The sequence below is a fragment of the Morone saxatilis genome, unplaced genomic scaffold, assembly GCF_004916995.1.
Source record: "Morone saxatilis isolate NCDOM2014 unplaced genomic scaffold, NCSU_SB_2.0 Contig0, whole genome shotgun sequence".
Lineage (NCBI taxonomy): Eukaryota > Metazoa > Chordata > Actinopteri > Moronidae > Morone > Morone saxatilis.
The window spans coordinates 12261649-12274706 of record NW_023339650.1 but is presented as its reverse complement, the minus strand read 5'-3'; the positions used below and the strand labels follow the sequence as shown (position 1 = coordinate 12274706).

Genomic DNA, 13058 nt, shown 5'->3' with positions numbered 1-13058 from the left:
TATTGTGTTCACTGTTTGGGTTCTCTCAGTCTCTCAGTTAATACTGCACAAATCCACACCTCATTCCAAACTTTAACTGATTGTTAAATTAGATTGTGGTGTTTTAATCTCAATTAAGTGTTTGCATAATTGTGTTTTCATCTGATCTTAAAAAAGGTACCCGGAAACAACCCTTGAGAAATTAAACATTTCTGTTTCTCAGTGTCAGTTTGACAGACCTGGATCTCCGACGACGATTATATGAGCGACTTCTGGAATGACTTCTACTGTACGTTGGACTGATAGGAGAAAAAAAAAAGAAAGAGGGTAAGGTTTGACAGATACTTCAAGACTAATCATACATTAGTGCTGATAAAATACACAATGGAAAGTCTTGGGAAGGTTGTGTAAACAGTTAAAACATTTTTAACATGACTAAGAGGGTTTTTGACTGTTCTTAAATCCATGTGGATGAACTGTAACATGAAGAGCACGATACTGAAACCTCACAAGCTCCAAGGTTTCCACTGCTTTGAGCTAAAAACACTTCCCCACTGGGATCCATTATCTCCACAGTAGATGATTAAATCCTTGTTTCGAGGGCTTTACCTGTGACTCCTGTAACTTCGATATGTGCTGCTGCGAGAGCGTGACCGTCCTCTTCCACGTCTCCTCCGACTCCTGCTGCGGCTCCTAAAAGAATTACGCTGCGCTATAAATCACATTTTACCCGAGCTAGAACAAATGCTTCACATCCATCACGTTTATCACTTCACAACATTCTTGATCTACGTCAGAAGGAGCCCCTCCAGCATTTACAAAGATTTACTGATGGTGCCCTCATGCTCTTCATCTAATCAAAAGTGCTTTTTGTCTTACCTGGAGGAATAACTGGAGCTGCGGGATCGACTCCTGGACCTGCTGTAGGAGCGGGACCAGCCTCTGGAGCGGGACCGGTGACTTGACACGGAGCGAGACTTCCTGGACGCGGACCTGGACTTCTTTGGGGACCGCGTGTGGGACGTTCCCCTCGTCTTTCCCACAGAGGGGGACCTTTCCTCGCTGGAGCTCTCCTGGTTCCTCGGCCTCTGGTTGAGCCGCGCGGTCTTACGGACCTCATCGAAGAGAGATCCCGGTCGGACCCGGCTTTTGCTTTTAATCTCCATTCGTACTCCGTGTGCGTTGGAGGTCTGGTTCTCTTGAAGTTGGATGTTTTTTGTGGCAACAGGGGACACGTTCACATTCTGCAGGGCTGACATTCCTTTCAAAGGCCTCCATTTGAAATTGATTACAGTGCCTGTAGGTTTGCTGGTGGTTGCTTCATCTTGCGGTCCACCAGCGGTTGTTGTGAAGGTAACAGAAGGCTGTTCTTTGCTATGAGGTAAAGCTCTATCTTTACTTTCCATATCTGAAGACTCTGATTTTTGGGTTAATTCAGGGGCGTTATTATGAGAATCTTTTGTAATTGGAGGTTCGACGATTTCAGCGTCATGTTCTGGGGTACAAATGTCCATATCATCAAATGACTCCTCTTTCTTGACAGTGGGAATATTAGCTCCGTTCCTGCCGGATGTCTGAAGATGAGGTTCAGAGTGTTTTGCTCGCTTTTGCCCTCTGTCTTCTTCTTTAAAAGGATTCTTGTTTAAAGAGGTTAAATGTTGGTCCATTTCATTCATACTGTCCACATCAGGCATTTCTTTGACAGCTCTACCAGGACTATGTTTCTCTCGTTTTGATTCATCTTCTTCTTCCTCCTCTCCGAACTCTAAAGGTGGCTGCCAATGAAAAGTTTCTTTGAGCTTCTGATGTTTCCTTTTAGATCTCTTTCTCTTTTCTTTACTGTGACGGGAACTGCTTTTGTTCTCACTTCTTCTCTTGTGTTTGTGCTTACGTTTGGCCTTCTTCTTGCTCTTGTGCTTCTCTGGCTCTGCTGCCTTCTCAGGACTTTCCTCTGACTTGTGAGAAGCGGCGGCGGCAGCAGCAGCAATCTTGCATGCCAGAGCATCCACTGGCTCTGACGTCTTTCTGAAAGTCTCGTATTCTGATTCTGAACTTGCCTCCCCTTCCTCTTTTTCAGATATGGCCAAAGTCCTGGCTGTTATATTTTCAGAGTCGCTTTCTGAATTCCATCCAGACAACTTCTTGTCAAGAACTTCGCTGGACTGAACTGCTTGTTTCTGCTTTTTTGACAGGGCAACGCTGTTGCTTTTGCTCACTTTATCGCTGTCACTATCCCATTCAGACCTACTATTATAGCTCTCCACTGGCACTGAGCTGAAATGCTTTGTCTCTTGATCCTGTGTGCTGTCTTTCTCTTTTATTTTCTCCCAAGAGCCACTTCTCCCGGAGATGCTGATTTCAGGGCTATGCTCACAGCCTGCCCTCTTCTCTGAACCCGACTGAGTATCCTGACTACTGGTGTGTGAAATGTACTTATTTAAATTTTCTATCCTCCTCAGAGAGCTGTAATACTCTTTCCATTCCTTGTCTAGTGAATTTTTCTTGTTGTAAGATGTTTTCGGGGAGTTTTCAGAATCTGATCTGCTGTAGGAGGATGACCTGCTGTTATACTGATAAGGGGATCTGGACCTGGACCTACTGTAACTTCTGCTCCTTGAGCGACTGTATGAACGGCTGTAGGACTTGCTTCTGGAGGACCTGCTGTGCGAGCGCCCTGTAGGTTTGTGTGGCTTGTCGCTTCCAGAGTCCCCTGGCAAACATTTGGGTGTAACGGAAGTCTGAGCTTTTTCTGTCACACTATCAGCTCCTTGTCCAGTGGATGAAATGTTACTAGGAGCTACTTTAGCTTTAATTTCCTGAATATGGATGTAGGAGGGCTTCCACGGCTTTTGACCAGGTTTCCAGCGTGAGGGTGGAGGACTGTCGCTCAACGGGATCACAGGGACACTTTCAGGAGCCGGGACTGCAGGAAGTCTGGGGACAGGCGGGGCTTTGCTGTCTGAAAGCTTCTCAGGCACGTGGATCATGGCGTCCGGTTTGGGCTTGCTGGATTTTCTCTTTATTGGGGATCGGGATGAACTCCTCTTTCTGGAAGGAGACCTAGATCTGTAACGGGATCTTGATCTTGACCTGGATCTAGACCGCGATCGAGAATAGGACTGAGATCTGGATCTAGACAAAGACCGACTTCTAGAACTAGAAAGGCTCCTGGATCTTGAGTAAGACCTGGACCTCCCTTTAGATCTGGACTGACTGGAAGTGTAGGATCTAGAGTAGGACCGCGACTCTCTGAGAGACAGAGAGGACCGCCGTCTCCTCCGAGTTGATGAATGATGCTGATTTGAAGAGGAGCGGGACAGAGAACGGGATCTTCTGGACTTTCTTTCTGAAGACACCGACCTTTCACCCTCTGACAGGTGAGGCTCTTGAGGTTTGTTCTTGGAGCTCTTCTTCTTGCTGTGTTTACGTTTTTTGGCCTTCTTCTTGCGTTTGGCTTTCTTCTTCTCTTTCCTCTGCTGGCGCCGCTGGCTGGACCTTTCAGAGCTGCGGTCTGAGGAGTGTTCTGCAGACCGGGACCACGCAGAGTCACTTCCGTCGTCCCATCTGCTTGAGGAATGGTCATTCAATCTGTTAAGTCAAAAGATGCATGAAGCAAGAAAAAACAAGGAACAATTCTGATACTCTAAGTAACAAAGTAAAATATTTTACTTGTCTCCTTTGCTCCATCGCTCAATGCTCGGCGGTTGATAAACCTTGGTTCTTTTCATCTCTTCTTTCCAGTGCGGCGGAGTTTCACTGCTACCACGCTCTTCCACAGAGGCAGAGCGTGATTTAGACCTTGTGGGGGTGTGATATCTCTGTAAAAAAAGTTCAATCAATTGATACTTCAAATTACATTAATAAGAAACTGTCAAAACTCTTTACAGAGCTTGCTGAGGCTGTGCTTAAAGATTCTTTGCCTTAAGTGACTTATGGGACTTGTAGCTTGTAAAAAGCAGGCTGAGGTGAGAATGGAGAAAACTAAAAATAAGTTGTTTTGTGTTTTTGTTGCCCAAGTTGGGAACCACCACACCTAGCAACCAAGTTATGGTTGATAGAATAGAAATAATGTCCACTTGCAAATATTGTGCCTTGAAATTGGTCAAAGTGGATTAGGAAAAATTTACAAGAACAATTAATACCTTATTACCAAATCTGACTAATCTCTGATCTTAGTTGAGGTGAGCATACCATCGTTCCTCTGCCTTTGATCTTCCGTCCAGACTTGGAGACTGATGGTTTCTGTTCAGCTGTAAGAGATGCGTCTTCTTTCTCAACTCTGAAAAGATAAAATTTTAAAGTAAACACCAACTGGAATTACTTAGATGTACCGTATATATTTTAGCTGACAAACAAACCAAAAAACCATAAATGAATTCAAACTTAAAACTCACATTTCTGTTTTATCTTCCTGAGAGGGCATGTCCCGTCGTAACAGAAAGCGATTCTCTGGCACCGGTGGGATTTCCTCTGGTCGGACGACAGGCTTCTCTCTCTTCCCACTCTGCTCCTTCTCTCCCTCCACTTCATTCTCCTCCTCCAACATCTCTCTTTCCAGAGGACTGCGAGAGCTTCAATGACACCATGCAAAACAATATTTTGTTATGCAAAGAACCAAAGAGCCTTTTCGCTCTTAAAGCTGACAGTGAATCGGGTCAGTCCTAAACTTGCATACTAATCGGACTGGATCAGAATGGTGGTTATGTAAATTTGAGACATGTGAGTAGGTATATAAGCATGTAAAAATGTGATTGTAAATAAAGATTAAAAAAACCTTTGCTTGGAGGGCAGAATGTTCTTCTCCTTCTTTGATTCCCTCCTTCTCTTTTTTGACCGTTTACTCTTCACGTGTCTCTTGTGCTTGCGATGTTTGTGCTTTTCATCCGATTCACTTTCAGATTCCACTGAAGAGGAGAACTGAGAGGATGAATCATGGGAGTTGAGGGACGACTCAGCAGAATGGTTTCGTTTCCTCTTGCCTTCAAGTACTGGTAGGAAACACAAGAGCATATGTAATAATTTAAGATCACAGTAAGGGTACGAAGGAGAGTTCAAATGCCACAAGTCATTTTTAGGGGGTGTAAAGCTACAACAACAAAGGCTTTGTTGGATTCTTCTGAGTATGTTGGAGGCAATGAAAGCAGGCCTGGCAGAGACAGGTGGGCGCATGCCAAATGAAGTCCACAGAGATCACATCGCTGATCCTCATTAAACAGAAGATCAGGTTACACGACCCGTACGAATGCCAGTGGGGGAAAACGCTGGCATCAAAATGCCAACCTCTTACAGAATGAGCACAAAATATGACCCAGTTACAATCACAGGAAGCATACGTTATTCCCCACAGGGGAATAAGCGAGAATACAAACAGTGTTAAGCTCACTTAAAGACAACAGATAACATCTATTTAAAAAAGGTCCAGTGTGTAACATTTAAGACAATCTATTGGTAGAAATGGAATATAATATTCATAAGTCTGTTTTTATTAGTGTATTCATCCGGCTTGTTCACAAAAAAAAGAAATCAATTCATTTAAAAAAAAAGGGAGAGCTGATCAGTTTCTGAACTTACCATCATTAGCAGACTTGGTGATAAGTTGTCCACAGTCCATCACTCTCACATCAGCGTAGGGTCTGCTGGATGAATCAGTCTTCAGCCCTTCGATCTTCTTTATCACTTCAAAGCCGGAGATGACGAGACCGAAGACGACGTGGACTCTGCAGAGGCAGAAAAGATTGATGCCTGTTACAGCTACACAGCAACATTTCAATCCAAATCCGATGGAAGTCGGGGGATTGTTTGCTCGCTGTCAATTAAATCTGATCAAATCACACCCATACTGCCATAAAACACCTAAAAAGGTTTCGTTTAACCTTGATTGCTTCTTATATAGTCATGACTTTTGAATAATACAAATAAATAAAAAGTATTTAGGAGTTTTAAGAATTATGAAAACGCTGGAAGATCCAATCAGTGTCACTGTAAATACCTTCTGTAAGTGCCAAAGAGAAATTAGATTTTACCCGTCGAGATGAGGTGCCATCTTGGTTGTGCTGTTTGTGGAAAATCCAGCAAAGAAGCCCGGGGAAGGTCGACCATTGGCAGTGGTGGGGTCATGAGAAAAGAAGAAAAAGGAGGAAAAGAATGAGAATAAACAAGTAACTTCAACAAACTGAGTGCTTACTGTACCACGGGAAAAATCTCAAAATAATAAAAAAATAGTCCAGAATTTGTAAGACCACCATTTGTTTAATGATATTTGATTTCAAATAATTCAGAAAACACTAATTCTGGATGTTTAATTAAAAACGGCAACAAACAGGCAAAGAAAACACTCAACAATAGAGTGTGTGTGATCAATTCGGATCATACAAAAGAAAAAAAGTCTGTATACATTTCCTCCTTTATGTTTTATTCATGTAGGAGGTTTCTAACTTGTGTTCTCAACCTGTTATAGTGATAAAAAAACTCTACAAAAAGGCAAATAACCTCAAGACATTTGTGAATATTGTTCAGACATAAAATAAAAACTGTACACTCTTGCAAATACAAACTACTGAATGATAAATATAGTCAGGAGAGAGAAAGAGAGAGAGAGAGAGAAACACAGCCTTGGAGACACATTACCTTGGAAGAGCAGGATGCTAGAGTTTCTGTAAATTTTACACAAAAACGGCAAGAGAAAAAATGTAACACATTTGTAGGTAAAAAATAATGAATCCATGTTTCTCTGCACTTTGAATTCTAACTGCACACAGAGAGGGGATTGTTGACAAATTCTACTCTACAGTTTCAAAACAGAAAAAAGGGACAGAAAGCAAAAAAAAAAAAAAATGAAAAAAGCAAATCAATAATTCAAATGACCGGTCAGTTAAATGATATAGTTATTAAAGATGCATAGTGATTTGATTTACTTAACACTACTCACATGAAAAACTGTGAACCGTTGGTGTCCTTCCCACGGTTGGCCATCGACAACAGGAAGGGTCTGTCATGTTTGAGAATGAAGTTCTCATCTGTCGAGAGCAGAGAAAAAGGGATCGAAGTCTCACAGAGTGTCCTCTGATACATAATAACGGAAATATTCAGGGAAGAACAGGACAAGAAAAAAAAAAAAGAGAACTATTTCAATTCGTGAAACCTAATCATTGCCTCGCCTACCAGTCCTTCCATAAAAGCCCTGTTTTGTAAAGGTTTTGTTTGTCTAGTCCTTTTCTTAAAATTACCAAACTGGTTTAATATGCTTTAGACTACAAATCATATATACTTTACATCATCCTGGCCATTTTCCAAAGAATAACATATTGGTTTCCAATTCATTTTAACTTGCTTGCGATAGATTATCCATCCATTGTAACATTTTTGAGCAGGGATTGTTAAAATGGTGGATTCAGAGAGCACTGAACAGAAATAGCCAATGTTTATGCTGTCAAAAAATTAAAAGTCAGAAACAATAAAATGCAATGGTTGGAAAAACAAAACAAAAAAGGGCTGATTACATGCTCAATATGAATCTAAAGCAAGTTTCAAGTCCCCTGAAGGAGATTTTCTTAGTATACTAAATGAACGTAAACCAAACATATTGAATGCTTTGTAAAATGGTCCACAATGATGTAGTATGATGAGTATAAGCAATTTAAATAAACTAAAATATGAAAATGAATCCACTGGATTAATGCTTTAGATAAAAGATAGAAAACATAATAGTTAATTACCTACACATAGAATAACAGTCACATTGAATACATGGAAGTTATTCAAATTTGGAAAACACATAAACTAAAAATGCTTCCCAATTTATTTGATCTACATATTCTGTGTGGTACTCTATGAGTCTTCCTATTAAGCAGAGAAACCTGCAGCCTGCATCTGAATACCATCATATATCATGGCATGTGTCATGGCAGTCATGTGGCTATAAATACCACATAACATAAAACGTCATTTGAGCAGCCCTGAGGCTCTGGGGGGTCTAACAGGATGACTGTCTGAACAGAAACTCCTGCAACATCCCTTCAGTACAAATGTGCACCTGCACCACTGCAAACAATTGCACTGGTTTAAGTGAGAGAGGAAGGTGGTGGGGACAATGTTGGACATGGTGTTACTGAGCTGTGTACATCTCTTACCTTCTCATTTTGCAAAAGACCACTCTATAAATAAAAGAATATGTTGAAAATTTTAGGCAGGAAGATTGTTGCTTTCAATAAAGAGAATGCCTACTCTCCATGCTGATTTGACAAAGCCCACTACTGTTACTAAATAGAAGACAGAAGTATACAGTGGAAAAGTAAAGGTCAACGGAGTCATTCATAGGAAAATTCACAAGAAACCCATTATTACCACAAACATGCAACATTATGCTCATGCAAACATAGCTAAGTCAGAGGCTCGTAAGTATTCAAATATCAACATCATCAACATTTATGGCTTGCTTATGAGATAATTTGACATTCCCATTACCTTCAAAGTAGCCACCATATATGGACTCTCCTCCTCTTCCATTTCCTGCAGGAAATAACAATATTTATTTAAAATAATTAAAATAATTAAGCCAGCCAAGTTTTTATATTAAATCGCATTAGGGGCTTCCACATTCAGGAAACAATAAGGTCAATATGAAACACCCACAACAAAGCCAATATGGTATATTGGCACTTTGATGAGATTGATAGTGTCTATCAATTTTGTTTTTTTGCAGTTTTTGTTGTAATTCATTTTCAACTGTGATACCATGCAAAACATCACCATTACTCAAATAAATGTTCTACCTCAGAGAGCTTTTGACAACCTTGCGAGGCAGCTGGACTCGAAATCACATGAGAATCCATCTTACCAGGCTTCAAGCTATAGTATGTCCTTGTGTCCAGCCACTGTAGTACCAGACCATTCAGTGTCCTATGAGGAAGTACTGGCAGCTACAGCCGTGTTTTAAAGCTAGGTGTGTGCGATGCTGCGTGGGAGAAGTGACAGTTTGCTCAAAAACAACTACAGCATCTGCTAAAGAAGTTAGCGTAGGTGCTGCTAACATCAGTTATATCAGAACTGGAGAGTATTTCTTCTTTAGAAAGAAGAGCAAAGAACGGCACTGAAGACTTTTCTCCAAGTAAAAGATGTTTTCGCTCTTCTCCCGACTGGCCTCGGTAAGAGTTTGACTATGTTATATGGTTTGTTGATGTGACTGGTTGAAGTTCGCTTGTGATAGACACATTCAATCATCTGCCAAGTTTTTTAAATCTCCTTCCTGCTTTTCCAAACAGTTTCCAACAGATAGTTCTGTGTAACACATCATCTGGCATAGTCAGGTTAAGCATCTGATTCTTCCTTAAACAAACCAAATGCAGCATCTTTGTCGCAGCAGCGTTTTGCTGTGTTACTTTCATTTGGTTTTGTGTAAAAATTGAGTTTGAATAGTGTGAACACAGGCTGACTAACTTAATTCAGTCAACTGGATTAAGCACACACTTTTCAAAGTAAACGAGGTTATACGTTAAACATTATTACCTTCGGTGAAGTCGCCTCCCTGGATCATAAAGTTCTTTACAACTCTATGAAATGTGGAGCCTTTGTAGCACAGCTTTTTCCCTGTGATTTTGCCGGTTCCTTTTTCACCTGCAATTAGATGTACAGTATGTTAACTGAGCTCTCATCAAACACAACACACTCAACAGATCGGTTACTGTACGAAGGGCTTTTCTGCACACCAGATGCCTTGAAGTGTTAAGAAATGTGAATATTGAAAGTTGCCACATGGGGTTTACTCTAAACAAGGGAATGAAGCCACAGTTGGGGGAAGGGGGTTTTAATAAATGCCTTTGTTCTGGCATCCTGTTGTTAATACTCCTGTGCACGACTGCAGAATTCATTAAAACAAATCTTCAATTGAAGCGATACTCGCAGGGGACAGAATATTGGCCCAGAGCTATTACCCCCGGGATTCCCCTTCACCTAGGGTGAAAGGAGACGTGAAGGCAGAAATTTCATTAGATGTGTTTAAGGTTGCTTTCAGAGGACAGAGGGCTGGCTGTTTAAATGGTCAGCTTAGGTTGCTAATCTTCAAGTATTTTGCTTCACTGGCTTCAGCATTGTTCCATGGGTTTGGTTTCTAATGGTGTGAGGTGATCCCCCCTCCTTAAAGGACACATAAGAGACTTTGATAAAGCCACAGCAAACAGCCCAGATGAATGGTGTGTATTACTGTGTTATGTTGTGTCTGTATGTCCAGGAAACGGAACGGACTAACCAGCCGTCTCCCATGTCTGCCCTTGCCAGCATCACATTCCTGTCGGCCAGGTGGGGGTGAAAAATGAGAGGGAGGATCGATCTGCAGACTGTTTGCAGATTTATGTCTATCTCCAGGCAGACCAACACTGCCACAGTACACTGTGTTCTACACAGTGCGATGAAATATCTATGGAGACAGACCAGGACCCCTGTACGCCATCTGTCACTCCACAATTTACACTACTGCCATAGCGCCTTTCCTCAAGATATCAAATGACCAAAATGGGTGTGGGGCGTGATACTGTTGCTCTTATTTTTAATCCATAGCTCATATTCATTTATTCATTTTCTCATTATGATTATTTTTTGGTAGAGACGGGAAAAGTTAGAAATGAACAGGGAAAGGAACAGACCTGATTTAAACCCAAAGAAAGATTGCAGTAGTATGTATTCAGACCACATGTGCCACCAGTAAACCCCCAATGTCTCTGCTTTTATTGGAGAAATCAATAACACACTGTTTTCAAATTGTGGAAATCAGCACTACAATACTATGGTTTACAGTTTTCAGCTCTGACACAGCAAACAAACCGGTTTCATGTTATCCTCTCAAACAGGTTTTTTTTAATGTTTTATGTTTTGAGACAGAAATATTTGGTTATATGACGCAGTGAACGTTGCAAAATCCTAATATTGACTAAAACGTGACTGAACATTACTCACCAGTGCACAAAGAGAGAAAGTTTTTGCTTGTCTTGGGACAAACATCCAAAAAAAGTTGAAAGACTATGCGCCCAACTATAAAACACAAAAGAGAAACATATTAACTCACTTCACTTTGTACATACTAAACTTTACTTAGTCTTTACTTTCCTCCAGTTGGTGTTAGAAAAAACTATTAAGGGGGGAAATTAATAGGATACAATTAAGAGTTACAAGCAGCCCAAATGTGCAACACTGCACACTTTTAATTAACACAATCCTGAGGTGAAGCTCAGACATTATAGAAACCTTTCCATAGCTAGGAGCAAACTATTCTTAGAAGCATGATTGAGGGGTTTGTTTCGTCCCTCCCTGTCCAAATATGAGTGCATTACATTTAATTAGCTACTAAGCAGGCCCGTGCTGTCTTTACATTCACATCAACTGTGTTCCTGCTCAAAAAGTACATAAAGCCAGTAGCTTCTCAAGGCTAGCCTTCAATACAAGCACTGAGTAAAGACACAAAACTAGTCTACCAAGCCAATGTACCACTGGGTGTTCCACTTTCATTTTGTACAACCAAATGCATATCAATCAAAAGTTCCAAGGCCACAAAAGTAAACCAGATACATACTGTTGTAAACTGTTTAAACATCTTTATTGATGATGTCAGTTCAAAGTAATTGGCTTTAAAAGTGAGCCGAGGCTGTTTACATATCTAACTAATTCTCATACCTGTAAACAGATTTTAAATTCTCTTACCTGGCTCCCGGTTGAGCTCCACATCAAAGTAACACTGAGGGCGGTCTTTCACCCCCATTGTGATCAAAGTCCGGGTGACCTAAAATGCAGAAAGAGTAAAAAAAAAAAAAACACAACAAAGAAGATGAGTAGGAAAAATAAAAATAAGGCGGGAAAAAAGCAGTAAACACCTCATTCAGGTTCCCTGTCTGTCAGTGTATACTGACAAAGTACGGCATATTTAGAAGAGCGTGTTGGAAAACAATGTAGAGAGACTAAAAGACAGCGAGGGAGGATAGAAACAGAAGGGGGAGGAGAGAGAACGATGGGAGGGGAGCGAGAGAGAAGTGTATGGGGAAATGTACTGGCTATGCAAATCCAAGCACAGCGCAGCACAAGCTCCTCGCTGTACGTTTTTAACTCTGCTCGCACTGTCCACTTGGTTATCAGCGTGTGACAGCTTACTGAAATGACACAAACTGCTGCTACTACTGGAGCAAACATCAGCGACAACCTCACACTGTTTACTAGTTGATTTAAATGATTTTAAAAACTCATTGCACCGTGTATTTAAACCCTCGCCTCTACTTGTTCAATGCCAGTGTTGCTGTGCACTTAAGTAAACAATCTGTTTTTATTTGGTTTTTCAGCAGCCTGATGTGCAGAAATCCCATGTTAGACTAACACATCTGCTTTGTTTGCAAAGAAAAACTGCAACAAGGCAGAGCGTCCAATAATCTGCCTGCAACGTACAGACTTATTAAAAAGGTTAATCTTCTCATATTTTTTATAACATAGGCTGCATATTGTTCCATAACTGCTGAGTCACTGTGCTGACATGTAACAACAATTATCATCTCTTACGGTGTCATGTATATATATATATATATATATATATATATGTATATGTATATACATACATATATACATACATATGTGTGTATGTATGTGTATATATATAATGTGTATATATACACTACCAGTCAAAAGATCTATCTATCTATAATATACACATATACTTATGTATGTATATTATATATATATATAATATACATATACACACACATTTATATATGTATATATGATATATGTATATAACTGTATATGTATATATATGTATATTATTATGGTATGTATATACAATACATAACTATTTAATATAATTATATATTATATTATAATACCATGGACACCGTAAGAGATGATAATTGTTGTTACAGTTCAGCACAGTGACTCAGGGCAGTTATGGTCTAAACGGTATTTTCAAAAGGTATTGTCTCAGACCGTAGGTGATTGATTGATAAAACTTCCCTCATACAATATTAGGCAATACTATCTGTAGTAGACTATCTGGTCCTGTCCCTGCCCACATTTCTTAACAGGCTTAATATGAGTTCGTCCATAGGTAAGTA

General features: G+C 40.4%; 1 protein-coding gene across 6 annotated transcripts in view; it reads right to left on the bottom strand.

Moving 5' to 3' along the window:
- The window catches only part of nktr (natural killer cell triggering receptor), a 15643-nt gene that overhangs the window by 1909 nt on the left and 676 nt on the right, over positions 1 to 13058 (bottom strand). Inside the window, exons 2-15 of one of the 6 annotated variants that reach the window (XM_035654143.1) lie at positions 11668 to 11746; positions 10927 to 11001; positions 9484 to 9591; positions 8443 to 8487; positions 6908 to 6995; positions 6003 to 6032; positions 5551 to 5696; positions 4754 to 4967; positions 4374 to 4550; positions 4171 to 4258; positions 3649 to 3797; positions 859 to 3546; positions 589 to 672; positions 219 to 278 (exon numbers count right to left, since the gene is read on the bottom strand). In XM_035654143.1, the coding sequence (XP_035510036.1) occupies positions 219 to 278; positions 589 to 672; positions 859 to 3546; positions 3649 to 3797; positions 4171 to 4258; positions 4374 to 4550; positions 4754 to 4967; positions 5551 to 5696; positions 6003 to 6032; positions 6908 to 6995; positions 8443 to 8487; positions 9484 to 9591; positions 10927 to 11001; positions 11668 to 11725 (4010 nt within the window). In that variant the 5' untranslated portion in view covers positions 11726 to 11746. Of the gene's footprint in view, positions 1 to 218; positions 279 to 588; positions 673 to 858; positions 3568 to 3648; positions 3798 to 4170; positions 4259 to 4373; positions 4551 to 4753; positions 4968 to 5550; positions 5697 to 6002; positions 6033 to 6606; positions 6633 to 6907; positions 8375 to 8442; positions 8488 to 9483; positions 9592 to 10926; positions 11002 to 11667; positions 11747 to 13058 lie in introns of those variants that run through there. The other 5 variants (XM_035654152.1, XM_035654133.1, XM_035654164.1 and 2 more) reach the window with 5 other exon arrangements.